This window comes from Urtica dioica, chromosome 6 (genome assembly GCF_054948205.1).
Source record: "Urtica dioica subsp. dioica isolate 48M chromosome 6, U.dioica_male_clone48M_v1_H2, whole genome shotgun sequence".
Classification (NCBI taxonomy): Eukaryota; Viridiplantae; Streptophyta; class Magnoliopsida; order Rosales; family Urticaceae; genus Urtica; species Urtica dioica.
The window spans coordinates 41212872-41224490 of NC_142761.1; the positions used below are offsets into that span (position 1 = coordinate 41212872).

At 43.1% G+C, this 11619-nt stretch overlaps 3 protein-coding genes and 1 pseudogene across 4 annotated transcripts; 3 read left to right on the plus strand and 1 right to left on the minus strand.

The window, feature by feature from the left end:
* The first annotated feature begins 99 nt into the window (after positions 1-99).
* On the plus strand, positions 100-2578 carry LOC149394207 (G-type lectin S-receptor-like serine/threonine-protein kinase LECRK1). The gene has a single exon (XM_089617377.1). It carries the CDS (start codon positions 132-134, stop codon positions 2436-2438), a length of 2307 nt encoding a protein of 768 aa, XP_089473503.1. The 5' UTR covers positions 100-131; the 3' UTR covers positions 2439-2578.
* Positions 2579-3373: 795 nt separating this feature from the next.
* LOC149394208 (G-type lectin S-receptor-like serine/threonine-protein kinase LECRK1) lies at positions 3374-5946 on the plus strand. The gene has a single exon (XM_089616329.1). It carries the CDS (start codon positions 3381-3383, stop codon positions 5691-5693), a length of 2313 nt encoding a protein of 770 aa, XP_089472455.1. The 5' UTR covers positions 3374-3380; the 3' UTR covers positions 5694-5946.
* Positions 5947-6759: 813 nt separating this feature from the next.
* On the plus strand, positions 6760-8723 carry LOC149394209 (G-type lectin S-receptor-like serine/threonine-protein kinase LECRK4; annotated as a pseudogene).
* On the minus strand, positions 8508-9546 carry LOC149394210 (uncharacterized). Of its 2 annotated transcripts, XM_089616510.1 has the most exons (4): positions 9265-9546; positions 9106-9194; positions 8897-9010; positions 8508-8802 (listed from the first exon to the last, which is right to left on the minus strand). In XM_089616510.1, exons 1-4 carry the CDS (start codon positions 9425-9427, stop codon positions 8779-8781), a joined length of 390 nt encoding a protein of 129 aa, XP_089472636.1. In that variant the 5' UTR covers positions 9428-9546; the 3' UTR covers positions 8508-8778. The 2 variants fall into 2 exon arrangements, with proteins under 2 accessions (XP_089472636.1, XP_089472637.1); XM_089616511.1 differs by lacking the exon at positions 8508-8802 and having other exon boundaries at positions 8810-9010; positions 9265-9543.
* Positions 9547-11619: the final 2073 nt, after the last annotated feature.

Below are 11619 nucleotides of genomic sequence, written 5' to 3' on the forward strand. Positions count from 1 at the left end.
CGCAACCACCATTTCCATTATTTATAAAGAAAGTTATGTTTTTCTAAATTGACTTGGTTGACTCCGAAATTATTTGATCAACTCGTATATAATGCAATACATCATCCATTCCACTATACAATCACAACAAAATGAGTGCTCTTCTCAAACTAACAGCCATAGTAATCCTCTCATTAGCACTGACTTGTTCAGAAGCTCAGCAACGAAGACGATCAAACATCACAGAAGGCTCTTCTCTTACGCCTACTCAAACCTCTTCATGGCTGTCGAGCTCCGGCATGTACGCCTTCGGATTCTACCCCAAAGGAAACGGCTTCTCCGTCGGAATATTCCTCGTCGGAGTCCCCGAAAAGACCGTCGTCTGGACGTTCAACAGGGACAACCCTCCGGTCCCCGCAAACGCGACACTGCAATTCAATTCCGAAGGAAGACTCGTCCTCAAAATGGAGCAAAGCCAAGAATTCATTGGAGAAGCCTTACCCGCTTCATCGGCTTCGATGCTCGACTCTGGTAACTTCGTGATGTACAACTCCAACGGACGTGTGATATGGGAGAGCTTCAACCACCCGACCGATACCCTCTTGCCCGGCCAGAGCCTCACGCAGAACAACGAGCTTGTTTCCAGCGCATCGCCGGACGATCACTCTTCCGGAATCTTCCGGCTGAAGATGCAAGAAGACGGGAACCTCGTTCAGTACCCGGTTAACACTCCAGATACCTCGCCTTATGCTTACTGGTCGTCGGGGACGAATGGGCTTGGGCCGAATGTGACCCTGGTTTTCGACGACAAAGCGAAGCTGTTCTTGCTGAACTCTAGCGGAGTCACGATTCACAACGTCACCGCTGCGGAGAATTCCGGTACATCCATTCTCGTGAGGTTCGACGCGGACGGGATATTACGCGTGCACTCGTACAAGAACAAGCGTTGGTCAGTCGAGTGGTCTTCCACGGACGATAAGTGTGCTCCCAAGGGGTTGTGCGGGTTGAACGGGTTTTGCGTGATGAATGATCAGGAGGCGGATTGCAGGTGTGTCAGCGGGTTCGATTTTGTCCGAAAAGGAAATTGGAGTGCCGGTTGCGAGAGGATTTCTACGGTGTATAGCTGCGGGAACGATTCCGCGACGATGGACGAGCTAACCAACATGGATTGGGAGAGGGACGCGTACTCCTCGGTCACAAATGTCGACAAGGACGATTGCATCAAGGCTTGCTTGGAAGATTGCAACTGTGAAGCCGCGCTTTACATAGAGAAGAGTTGTCAGAAGCAGAAGCTTCCTTTGAGATTCGGCCGGAGATTGGTCAGCGACTCGAATATTATGGCCTTCATCAAGGTATACACTCCTTTACCTGCCAAATCCGGAAGAAAGATCCAAAAGGGCATCTTGATCATCAGCGTCTTTCTTGTTTCCTTAAGCCTCGTCATGATGGCCATTTCAGTGACTGTGTTCTACTGCAAAAACAAGATGCGATCCCACACCAGGCCAGAATGTCCACGCCGCAACGTGGAATTCCTCGGAGAAGAGGTCGCTCTCAAGTCTTTTACTTTCAGAGAGCTAAAGAGGATTACGGGTGAATTCAAGGAAGAAATCGGTAGAGGGTCATTCGGGACGGTGTATAGAGGGAAGATCACGGTTGGGGTCAATGAGAGGGAAGTCGCGGTGAAGAAGCTAGAGAAAGTGTTGGAAGAAGGCGATAGGGAATTCCACAACGAGGTCAGAGCCATAGCGAGAAGCCATCACAAGAATCTAGTGCAATTGCTAGGCTATTGCCGCGAAGGATCAAACAGGCTCTTGGTATACGAGTACATGGTCAACGGGTCGCTCGCAGACGTTCTCTTCAAGCAAGAAAGCCGTCCAAGCTGGAGCGAGAGGCTCGGAATGGCTCGTGGCATCGCAAGAGGGATTCTATACCTCCACGAGGAGTGCGAGTCGCAGATCATCCATTGCGACATAAAGCCTCAGAACATTCTGATCGACCACAAAGGCGTAGCAAAGATATCAGATTTTGGGTTGACCAAGTTTTTGATGCAAGATCAGAGTAAGACCGACACGGGGATCAGAGGGACCAGAGGGTACGTGGCACCCGAGTGGCACAAAAGACAACCCGTCACAGTCAAAGCCGATGTCTACAGCTACGGGATTGTTTTGCTCGAGATCATATGCTGCCGAAAAAGCGTGGTTTCGGATATTCCGGTGGAGGAGGCGATCTTGGAAGACTGGGTTTACAGTTGCTATCAGAGCGGAGCGCTGAGGAAGTTGGTGGGCGTTGAAGAGGTCGACATGGATGAACTCGAGAAGATGATCAAAGTCGCTTTTTGGTGCACTCAAGAAGATCCGTCTCTGCGTCCAATGATCAAGAACATTTTGTTGATGATGGAAGGAATAACACACACACCAAACCCTCCAGCGTCAAATTCATTCTCTCTTACCAACACATGATTTTTTAAAAAATTTGATCATATGATGTAATAAAACCAAAGCCAAGGGATGTGAAGATCTTCACCATTATTTGATTTTGTTAATAGTGAGATTGATGAAATATTAAATGATGGTATGTGAAAAACATTTGTAAATTTCAACGAGGAAGAATGTCATATTGTGCCTATGTGGAAAACGCTGGCTCGTGAACCATCAGGTAATTAAACATATATTCTTTTTCTTACAGCCTTGTAAGAAGAAATAAAAATGACAATGATGTACATATATGATTTGATGGTACGTTAGCCGGTGATTGCGAGGAAAGCTCTAACAACCTTCTTATTTTCGGTGAGCTCTTTTTCATTTATGTTATAATAAATACAATGATCTTAGACTTATACGAAAAAGACTCAAAATATTTGTTTGGAGATAAATTTGTTTTTGTAGTTATTTGTTTTTACAATTATTGGTCGCATTAATTTAACAAAATTTGATGCACCATTATCAGTCATCCTTAAAAAATTTGTGGCGCATCAAATTTTTATTACCGTTATTCTGCACAAGCTATGATCAACGCTATGCTAACACTTTTAAACAATTAGAATTATTACATTTTAGAAATATTAATTATGTGAATTCAAAATCTCGTCAAGTTCCAGGAAGAGAAAAAAAAAACCTACAAAAACTGATAATAAAAAAAAAAAAATAACAAAACCGCGTTCTAGAAATAATAGACGGCCTGAACTCAGTTTTAAAAAGTCGTGTTAAAATTTTCCATGGGTCACAGAAGCGTCACATTTATTAACGTGTTTGACAAACTTTCACACAAGTGGTCAGAAATTCACCCACGACCTCTATTCCACGTCTCACGCAGCAAGAAATGATGTATTTCTACATTGACTTGGTTGACTCAGAAATTATTTAATAAACTCGGATGCAATGCAAGATACACAGCAAAACAAAATGAGTGGTTTTCTCAAAATAACCATCCTAGTAATACTCTCATTAGCACTGACTTGTTCAGAAGCTCAACAACGAAGACCATCAAACATCACACAAGGCTCTTTTCTTACGCCTACTCAAACCTCATGGCTGTCGAGCTCCGGTATGTACGCCTTCGGATTCTACCGCGAAGGAAACGGCTTCTCCGTCGGAATATTCCTCGCCGGAATCCCCGAAAAGACCGTCGTCTGGACGTTCAACCGGGACAACCCTCCGGTCCCCGCAAACGCGACACTGCAATTCACTTCCGAAGGAAGACTCGTCCTCGAAACGGAGCCAAGCCAAGGATTCATTGGAGACCAAGCCCAACCCGCTTCATCGGCCTCGATGCTCGACTCTGGTAACTTCGTGATGTACAACTCCAACGGAAGTGTGATATGGCAGAGCTTCGACCACCCGACCGACACCCTCTTGCCCGGCCAGAGCCTCCGTTCGAACAACGAGATCGTTTCCAGTGTCTCGAATGACGATCACTCCTCCGGAGTCTTCAAGCTTATTATGCAAAACGACGGGAATCTCGTGCAGTACCCGGTGTACCCGGTCACCGTAGAGTCCGCTTACTGGTCTTCGGGCACCTTCACGAGCGGACCCAATGTAACCTTGGTTTTCGACGACGAGGCAAGGCTGTTCTTGGTGAACTCTAGCGGAGTCGTGATCAACAATATCACCGCCACGGGATATTCCGGTGCATCCCTTCTAATGAGGATCGACCCAGACGGAATTTTCCGCGTGCACTCGTACAAGAACAAGAGTTGGTCAGCCGAGTGGTCTTCCACGAGCAATAGGTGCAGCCCCAAGGGGTTGTGCGGGGTGAATGCTTATTGTGTAAACATTGATTTGGAACCGAATTGCAGGTGTGTCACCGGGTTTGATTTTGTTCAAAAAGGGAATTGGACCGCCGGTTGCGAGAGGAATTCCGTGGCGTATAGCTGTGGGAACGATTCCGCGAGGATGAACGAGCTAACCAACACGGATTGGGAGAGCAATGAGTACTCCTCGGTCGTGGTTTCAGACAAGGAGGGTTGCATTAAGGCTTGCTTGGAAGATTGCAACTGCGAAGCCGCGTTTTACAAAGATGGGAGTTGTAAGAAGCAGAGGCTTCCTTTGAGATTTGGCCGGAGATCGCTCGGTGAATCGAATACGGCTCTAATCAAGGTATATGTTCCTCCACCCGAACCCTCCCCCAAGATCGTTGTTACTCCGAGAAAGAATCGGAAGGACTTCTTGATCATTGGCACATCGCTCGCTTCCCTCGGCTGTGTCATGGTAGCCGCATCAACAATGGTGGTCCTATGCAGAAACAAGATCCGTGGCCATAGAAGGCTCGACCATCCGCTCAGTGACGCTGAGGTACTCGGAGAGGAAGTGGCTATCAAGTCTTTTACATTCAAAGAGCTCGAGAGGATGACGGGCGGTTTCCAGCAGGAGATCGGGAAAGGGTCGTTCGGGACGGTGTACAAAGGGGAGATCCATAGCGGGGTTGGAGTGAGGGAAGTGGCGGTAAAAATGCTCCAAAAAGTGTTGGAGGAAGGAGAAAACGAGTTTCGTAACGAGATGAGGGCGATCGGGCGGACCCACCACAAGAACTTGGTGCGGCTCATTGGGTATTGCCACGAAGGGTTCAACAGGCTATTGGTGTACGAGTACATGAAGAAAGGATCATTGGCCGAGATGTTGTTCTTTGGGCCCGAAAATCGGCCCAATTGGGAAGAGAGGGTTGGGATCGCGTGCGGGGTAGGCCGCGGTTTGGTGTACCTCCACGAGGAGTGTGAGACTCAGATCATTCACTGCGACATCAAGCCTCAAAACATCCTGATGGACGAGCACGGGTGCGCCAAGATATCGGATTTTGGGTTGGCCAAGCTTCTAAAAGCCGACCAGACTAGGACATTCACGGGCATACGTGGGACGAGAGGCTACGTGGCACCCGAGTGGCACCGTAAGCAGGCGATAACGGCAAAAGCTGACGTGTACAGCTTCGGGGTCGTCCTGCTCGAGATCATTTGTTGTCGTAGGAACGCGGATTGGGGGCTTTCGGATGAAGAAGCGGTGCTTGAGGAGTGGGCTTATGAGTGTTTTGAGAAAGACCAAGTTATGAGGTTGGTTGGGAGCGAAGAGGGGGTTCAGAAGAGACAACTAGAGAGGATGATCAAAGTGGCATTGTGGTGCGTCCAAGATGAATCCTCCCTCAGGCCTTCCATGAAGATGGTTGTGCTCATGCTCGAGGGCACTGTCGACATTCCCGTCCCGCCTTGTCCACAATTTTTCTCTTAGTCGATTTTTGGAAATTGTTGTTGCACTCTACTTCTGTCCTGCCTTTAAGTTTGATAGATTTATTTCGATGGCAGCAATGCTATATTTATTTATGTTAGTATTTTGTTTCCGGTTACTTACAAGTTTTTTTTCGGGTAATATAAATAAATACATATATAGGATTCAATGACGCTCTAGTCTATGTGATAAGTGCAATTCATTCGCAGCCTTTTGAGCGATGTGATACGCAAATAAAAAATAAAAATAAAAAAAATTCACAAACAATATATTGTTTCGCACTGTTATATATTTCTAGCACTGTAACACTGTTTTATCTAAGTAGGAAAAGTAAATGAGTTTAAATAGGTTGTTTAGGCATCTGTAGATAATTTCAGATACCTTCATTGTAGGTAAATAATTGTATAATTCTATATCATTTCTTTGATAATATTTTTAAAATAATCTCATGCCCCAGTAAAAGACTTGGAATATGTTATCGTCCAATAATGTATAAATAAAACTGGAATGTAAATACATTACGTATGAAAATAGAGTTTTATCATCAGTATATAAGGAGTTACGTTGAGATGTTCAGGATGAAAAACGCTAAAAAGGAATGAAGATGGGTGTCGTTGTACTCTTATAATTACAAGGTCATTATAAGGTCATGAAAGTTTGTTTAAATTTACGACGGGATTCTACGTTATGCATGATATTAATCACGTCTCATTGTCGGAGATTAGTTATTACGAACCCATATTAAGAAATGCCACGACAACCCCCACCACACCCTTGCTTAGACTTTGTCTTTTATGGAATAATTTGACTTCCTTAATAATGACAAGTTCAGTCTTTTGTTGAAGTAAAATGGACATTTCAAACAAGCACAGCAAAAATAACCTGGATTGCGAAGTGTTCAAAAATGACAAATTACAATCGTTATTTAACGTCATTGTTTAAATCTCAACAAATTCCGTTTGGAACCATTGAAGCTTTAGTCTAGTACGAGGAACACGTATTCTTCTTTCATATAAAACTATCAATTCCCTACGGGAGAGAAACACAAAAGTTTAACCGTCAATCTCTTATGGCTTCTTTTCTCATAATCTCATTTCTTCTTACTCTTGATTTCGTTACTTCTAAAGCTCAAGAAAGACAGTCCAACATTAGCCTTGGCTCTTCACTCAGTCCTAACCAGAACTCCTCATGGTCGTCAAGCTCTGGTCTTTACGCCTTTGGATTCCACAGCCAAGGCAAAGGCTTCTCTGTGGGGATATTTCTCGCCGGACTCCCTCAAAAGACTGTCGTGTGGACTGCGAATCGGGACTCCAAACCTATGCCGAGCAACTCCACTTTATTCTTCACAAGTGAAGGAAGGCTTGTGTTGCAATCCACGCAATCCCAGGATTTCAAGATCGGAGATCCTGCAAAGCCGGCTTCTTCGGCCTCCATGCTTGACTCGGGCAATTTCACATCTTGGACAGACAAGAGAGGAAATAATGTGACGTTGGTTTTCGGCGACGAGGGGGACTCCACCGGCTCGAACATCATGGACGTAACTAATGGAGGATTTCATCGAGAGAATTCCACCGTATTTCTTACAAGTCGGATCAGAATGGAACCAGGAAAGAGGAATGGTCGTCTACTACGAACAAGTGCAATCCAAAAGGCCTGTGCGGATTGAATTCATTCTGTGTTCTTCACGGACAAGAAGCTTCTTGTAGATGTCTCCCGGGATTCGACTTCGTCGATAACGCAGTTGTCGCAGGAATTTCACGGCGGATATTTGCGGCAACGAGAGGTTGAGCTTCTCCCACTCGTTGGAGAGACTCCCGAACACGGTCTGGCTCGAGGCTTCATATGCCGACCTGGGAGTGGAAAAAAAAGGCGTGCGAGCAAGCTTGTTTGAGGGACTGCAATTGCGAGGTCGCGCTCTATAAAGAAGGAACCTGCAAGAAGCAAATGATTCCTCTAAGATATCGCAGAGGCATTCTAAACGACGAAAGTTTGGCTCTTATCAAGGTATTCACGTCAATCTCCCCCGCACTGATGCCAAACGAGATGGTCGAAAAGGTATATCAAAGAAGCTTTCTGATTATCGGGACTGTCCTTATTTCCATTGGGTCCATCATGGTGCTGGTTTCCACAGTTTTGCTGCATAGAAGCCAATTTTGGAGGTACAAAAAGAATCACTAATAAGGGTTGCGAAGTTGGCCTTCGAGCTTTCATTCACAAAGAGCTAGACACGATGACCGACAGTTTCAAGGAAAATATCGGAAGAGGCTCATTCGGAACAGTATACAAAGGGACGGTTTCGGAGAACCAGCGAGTTGTGGCGGTGAAAGGATTGGAAGGGCTGTTGGAGGAAGGCGATAGGGAGTTTCAGAACGAGGTCAGAGCCATAGCGAGAAGCCATCACAAGAACTTAGTGCAATTGCTAGGCTATTTCTGTGAAGGATCAAACAGGCTCTTGGTATACGAGTACATTGTCAACGGGTCGCTCGCAGTCGTTCTCTTCAAGCAAGAAAGCCATCCGAGCTGGAACGAGAGGCTCGGAATGGCTCGTGGCATCACAAGAGGGATTATATACCTCCACGAAGAGTGCGAGTCGCAGATCATCCACTGCGACATAAAGCCTCAAAGGTGTAGATCAGAGTAGAACCTTCACGGGGATCAGAGGAACCAGAGGATACGTTGCCCCGAGTGGCACAAAAGTCAACCGGTCACAGTCAAAGCCGATGTCTACAGCTACGGGATTGTTTGCTCAAGATCATACGCTGCCAAAAAAGCGTGGTTTTGGATATTCCGGTGGAGGAGGCAATCTTGGAAGACTGGGTTCAGAGCTGTTTCGTGAACGGTATTCTGAGAAAATTAGCGGCCGATGAAGAGTTCGACATGAACAAGCTCGAGAACATGATCAAAGTCGCGCTTTGGTGCACTCAAGAGGATCCGTCTCTGCGTCCGACGATCAAGAACGCTCTGCTTATGATGGAAGGAATAGTTCAAACACCAAACCCTCCTTCAAACTCTTTCTGTCTTACCAACAATTAATAGCTTGTAATTAAGTTGATCTGAGACCTTACTTGCTATGCCTTGTAATTTAAACTTAAACATGTGGTGAATCCAAAACCTAGGGATACAAAAATCTTCATTCATAAATAAATTTGAAATACAAATTGTTTATTTACATACAGAACTTTTCCAAATTAATTAGGGTTACAGACCTTTTCCAAAGCATCGAAGACGCGTCTCAACGTTATATCTTCCACGATGACGACCTTGTCTCTCGATTTGGATCCGGACCGAAGCGACAATTGCCTTTTCTTCACCCCTAAAACCTGAAAGCAAAGATGTCATTGAAATCCGAATTTCATGATCTGAGATATGGAAGAACAAAAAAAAAAACCATCGGACGGTCAAAACAGAGACTGACAGAGGAGAGATAATCGAGAAGAGCGGCGTTGGCTTCGCCGTCCTTTGGAGGCGCGTCGATTTGGACACCAAGAGAATCGTCTCCGAAATCTAAGAACAAGATTACTCTGTTACCGATACACAAATGAACGAAAAGGAAAGAGAGACGAGAGAAAGAAACCAGTGATGGAGGCGATTTTGGAACCGGGCTTGGCGTGGATGGTTATGGCTACGGAGGTATCGGAGACTGAGCGAATACACGATGGGAATCCCGATTCCGATTCTGATTCCGGTTTCGGTTCGGGTTTCGTCTTTGCCTTTCCCTTCTTCACCGCCGGTGCCATTCTAATCCACCGCTACACTCAAGCTACTCTCACAGACGAGTGTATTGTATTAAGTATGGACACGAGAGCAGGCTATAGTCGCCAATGCACTATTCTTTTGTTTTAAATTTTGTTAAGAATATTCATTTGAAAGTGAAACATATGGCCACATCTTGAGTATTAAAACTCTAATATTGATGTTGAAATCTCTCGCGGGTGTACGAAAACTTTAATTTTGAGTATCTCATATCGTACTATAAACTATAAACTATAAACTAAGGATCGAAATACCGTTAATGTTATCATTCCGAACTTCAGAATTTACTGATAATCTTTGGTATTATAAAGGAATATCGGATAAAGCAAGAAAAAAAAAGGAAATCAATACCGTTAAATTTACCGTTATCGTAAAAGAATACTGTCAAATACCGTATTTACTGAAAGAAATCCAGAAAAAAAAAATATACAAAAAACATACAAAGTACGTAGGATAAAATTCATAAAATTAAAAATAGTGTACAATGTTTCAACACATTACCAAATTACAAACACAACAAAAACTAAGTTCAAGAGTACAAACCAAAATGATAAAGTTCCACACAATACAACTCATGTAAGTTATAATATCACATAAAATGAATATAAAGGACTACTCATAGCGATCGTATGCAGGGGTCATACAGTAATCATATCAACTCATGTAATTAGCACATGCACGAAGGGTCCTTTTTTTTACCTTAAAATGGATTTTTTTTAATCAATGACTCTTTCTTAATAAAATTTAAGTCCATGACCTCCTCTTTAAATGAAAGTTATAATATCACATAAATACCATTTTCTTTTGTAAGAAGTTAATAATATTTAAAACTTGATAAAAAAAAACACAGCCCTATTTCCCAAGCTCCAACGTCGTCTTCGTCTTCGTCGTCGCCGTCGCCATCTCCGGCGACCTTTTCCGTCAGCAACCTCCATCATAATCGATTCCGGCGACCTCCGCCGCCAACATCTCCGGTAAGAAATTTATGGTAATGTTAAAGATGCTTACGGATACCCGATGCTTACACCACAAAATATTTAAAATAGTAACATTACTCTCTAAATCCATAATCAATAATAAATTAGAAATTATGAAAATTTTCAAGTTTTCATGATTTTCGCGATTCCTAAGTTATGAACACGAACAGTAGTCAACTGGTCCAACTGGGTCGACTGGAGCTAGTTCAGTCGGGCCAGTCGGACCGGTCGGGCCAGTTGGACCAGTTGAATTTATATTATGAATCTAATGTTATTTTTTTTATATGATGCAATTCTTCTTTTATAACTCGTTCCATTTTTATAGATACGATGGTTGAGGTTGTTATTTATTTTTTATACGACGGAGAGTGGAAAAAGAAAGATGAAGGCTCATATGAATGGTTCTCAAAGAATGAAGATATTAAGAGCATATTACTAATGTGTTTTACCTTGTCCAACCGGTCCGACTGGTCATACTAGTCTGACTAGTCCATGCAAATTATGTTATTTGCATATCCGACTGGTCAGACCAGTCCTACTGTTGTGCTTTACCATGTCAAACTGGTCCTACTGATGTGATTTACCATGTCCAACCGGTCCGACTGGTCCAACTAGTCTGACTAGTCCAAATTATGTTATTTGCCATATCCGACTGGTCAAGCCGGTCCTACTCGTGAACTTTATCATGTCCAACTGGTTACACTAGTTCGATTTATGTTATCAACTTTATAAAATACTTGATTCATACATTGGATAATTATTTAGAGTTCTTAAAAACATAAAACTTAGCACAATAAAAAATAAAAAATGCACTAATAATGCAATTAATAGGAATGACATTCTTCTTAGTCAAATGACAAGATCCATTAACAATAATGATGATAATAATCTGTGAGATCACCCTATACTAATCAAATTTAGGATATACAAAACTTTAGAATATATTTATACAATATTAATAGTATGTTTATCTTCAATATGTTATTCTCATATGAATATTAAATTTATATAGTATTCAACTATTTCATATAATTTATTAATATGATTGACTAGTCATACTTGTTTATATAGTAAACATCCAAATGTTTCGACTCGTCCTACTAAGTCAAATATGTAAACATCCAAATAGTTCGACTCGTCCTACTAAGTCAAATATGTAAACATCCAAATGGTCCTACAAGTATTGTTAACATGTTCGA

Bases quoted from the DNA above. Each gene is read 5' to 3' on its own strand.
- LOC149394207 (XM_089617377.1), top strand. From the start codon at position 132: ATGAGTGCTCTTCTCAAACTAACAGCCATAGTAATCCTCTCATTAGCA.
- LOC149394208 (XM_089616329.1), top strand. From the start codon at position 3,381: ATGAGTGGTTTTCTCAAAATAACCATCCTAGTAATACTCTCATTAGCA.
- LOC149394210 (XM_089616510.1), bottom strand. From the start codon at position 9,427: ATGGCACCGGCGGTGAAGAAGGGAAAGGCAAAGACGAAACCCGAACCG. The intron at 9,011-9,105 runs GTCAGTCTCTGT...CTTTGCTTTCAG, and splicing joins TTCTCGATTATCTCTCCTCT to GTTTTAGGGGTGAAGAAAAG. The intron at 8,803-8,896 runs GTCTGTAACCCT...TTGTATCCCTAG, and splicing joins TCTTCGATGCTTTGGAAAAG to GTTTTGGATTCACCACATGT.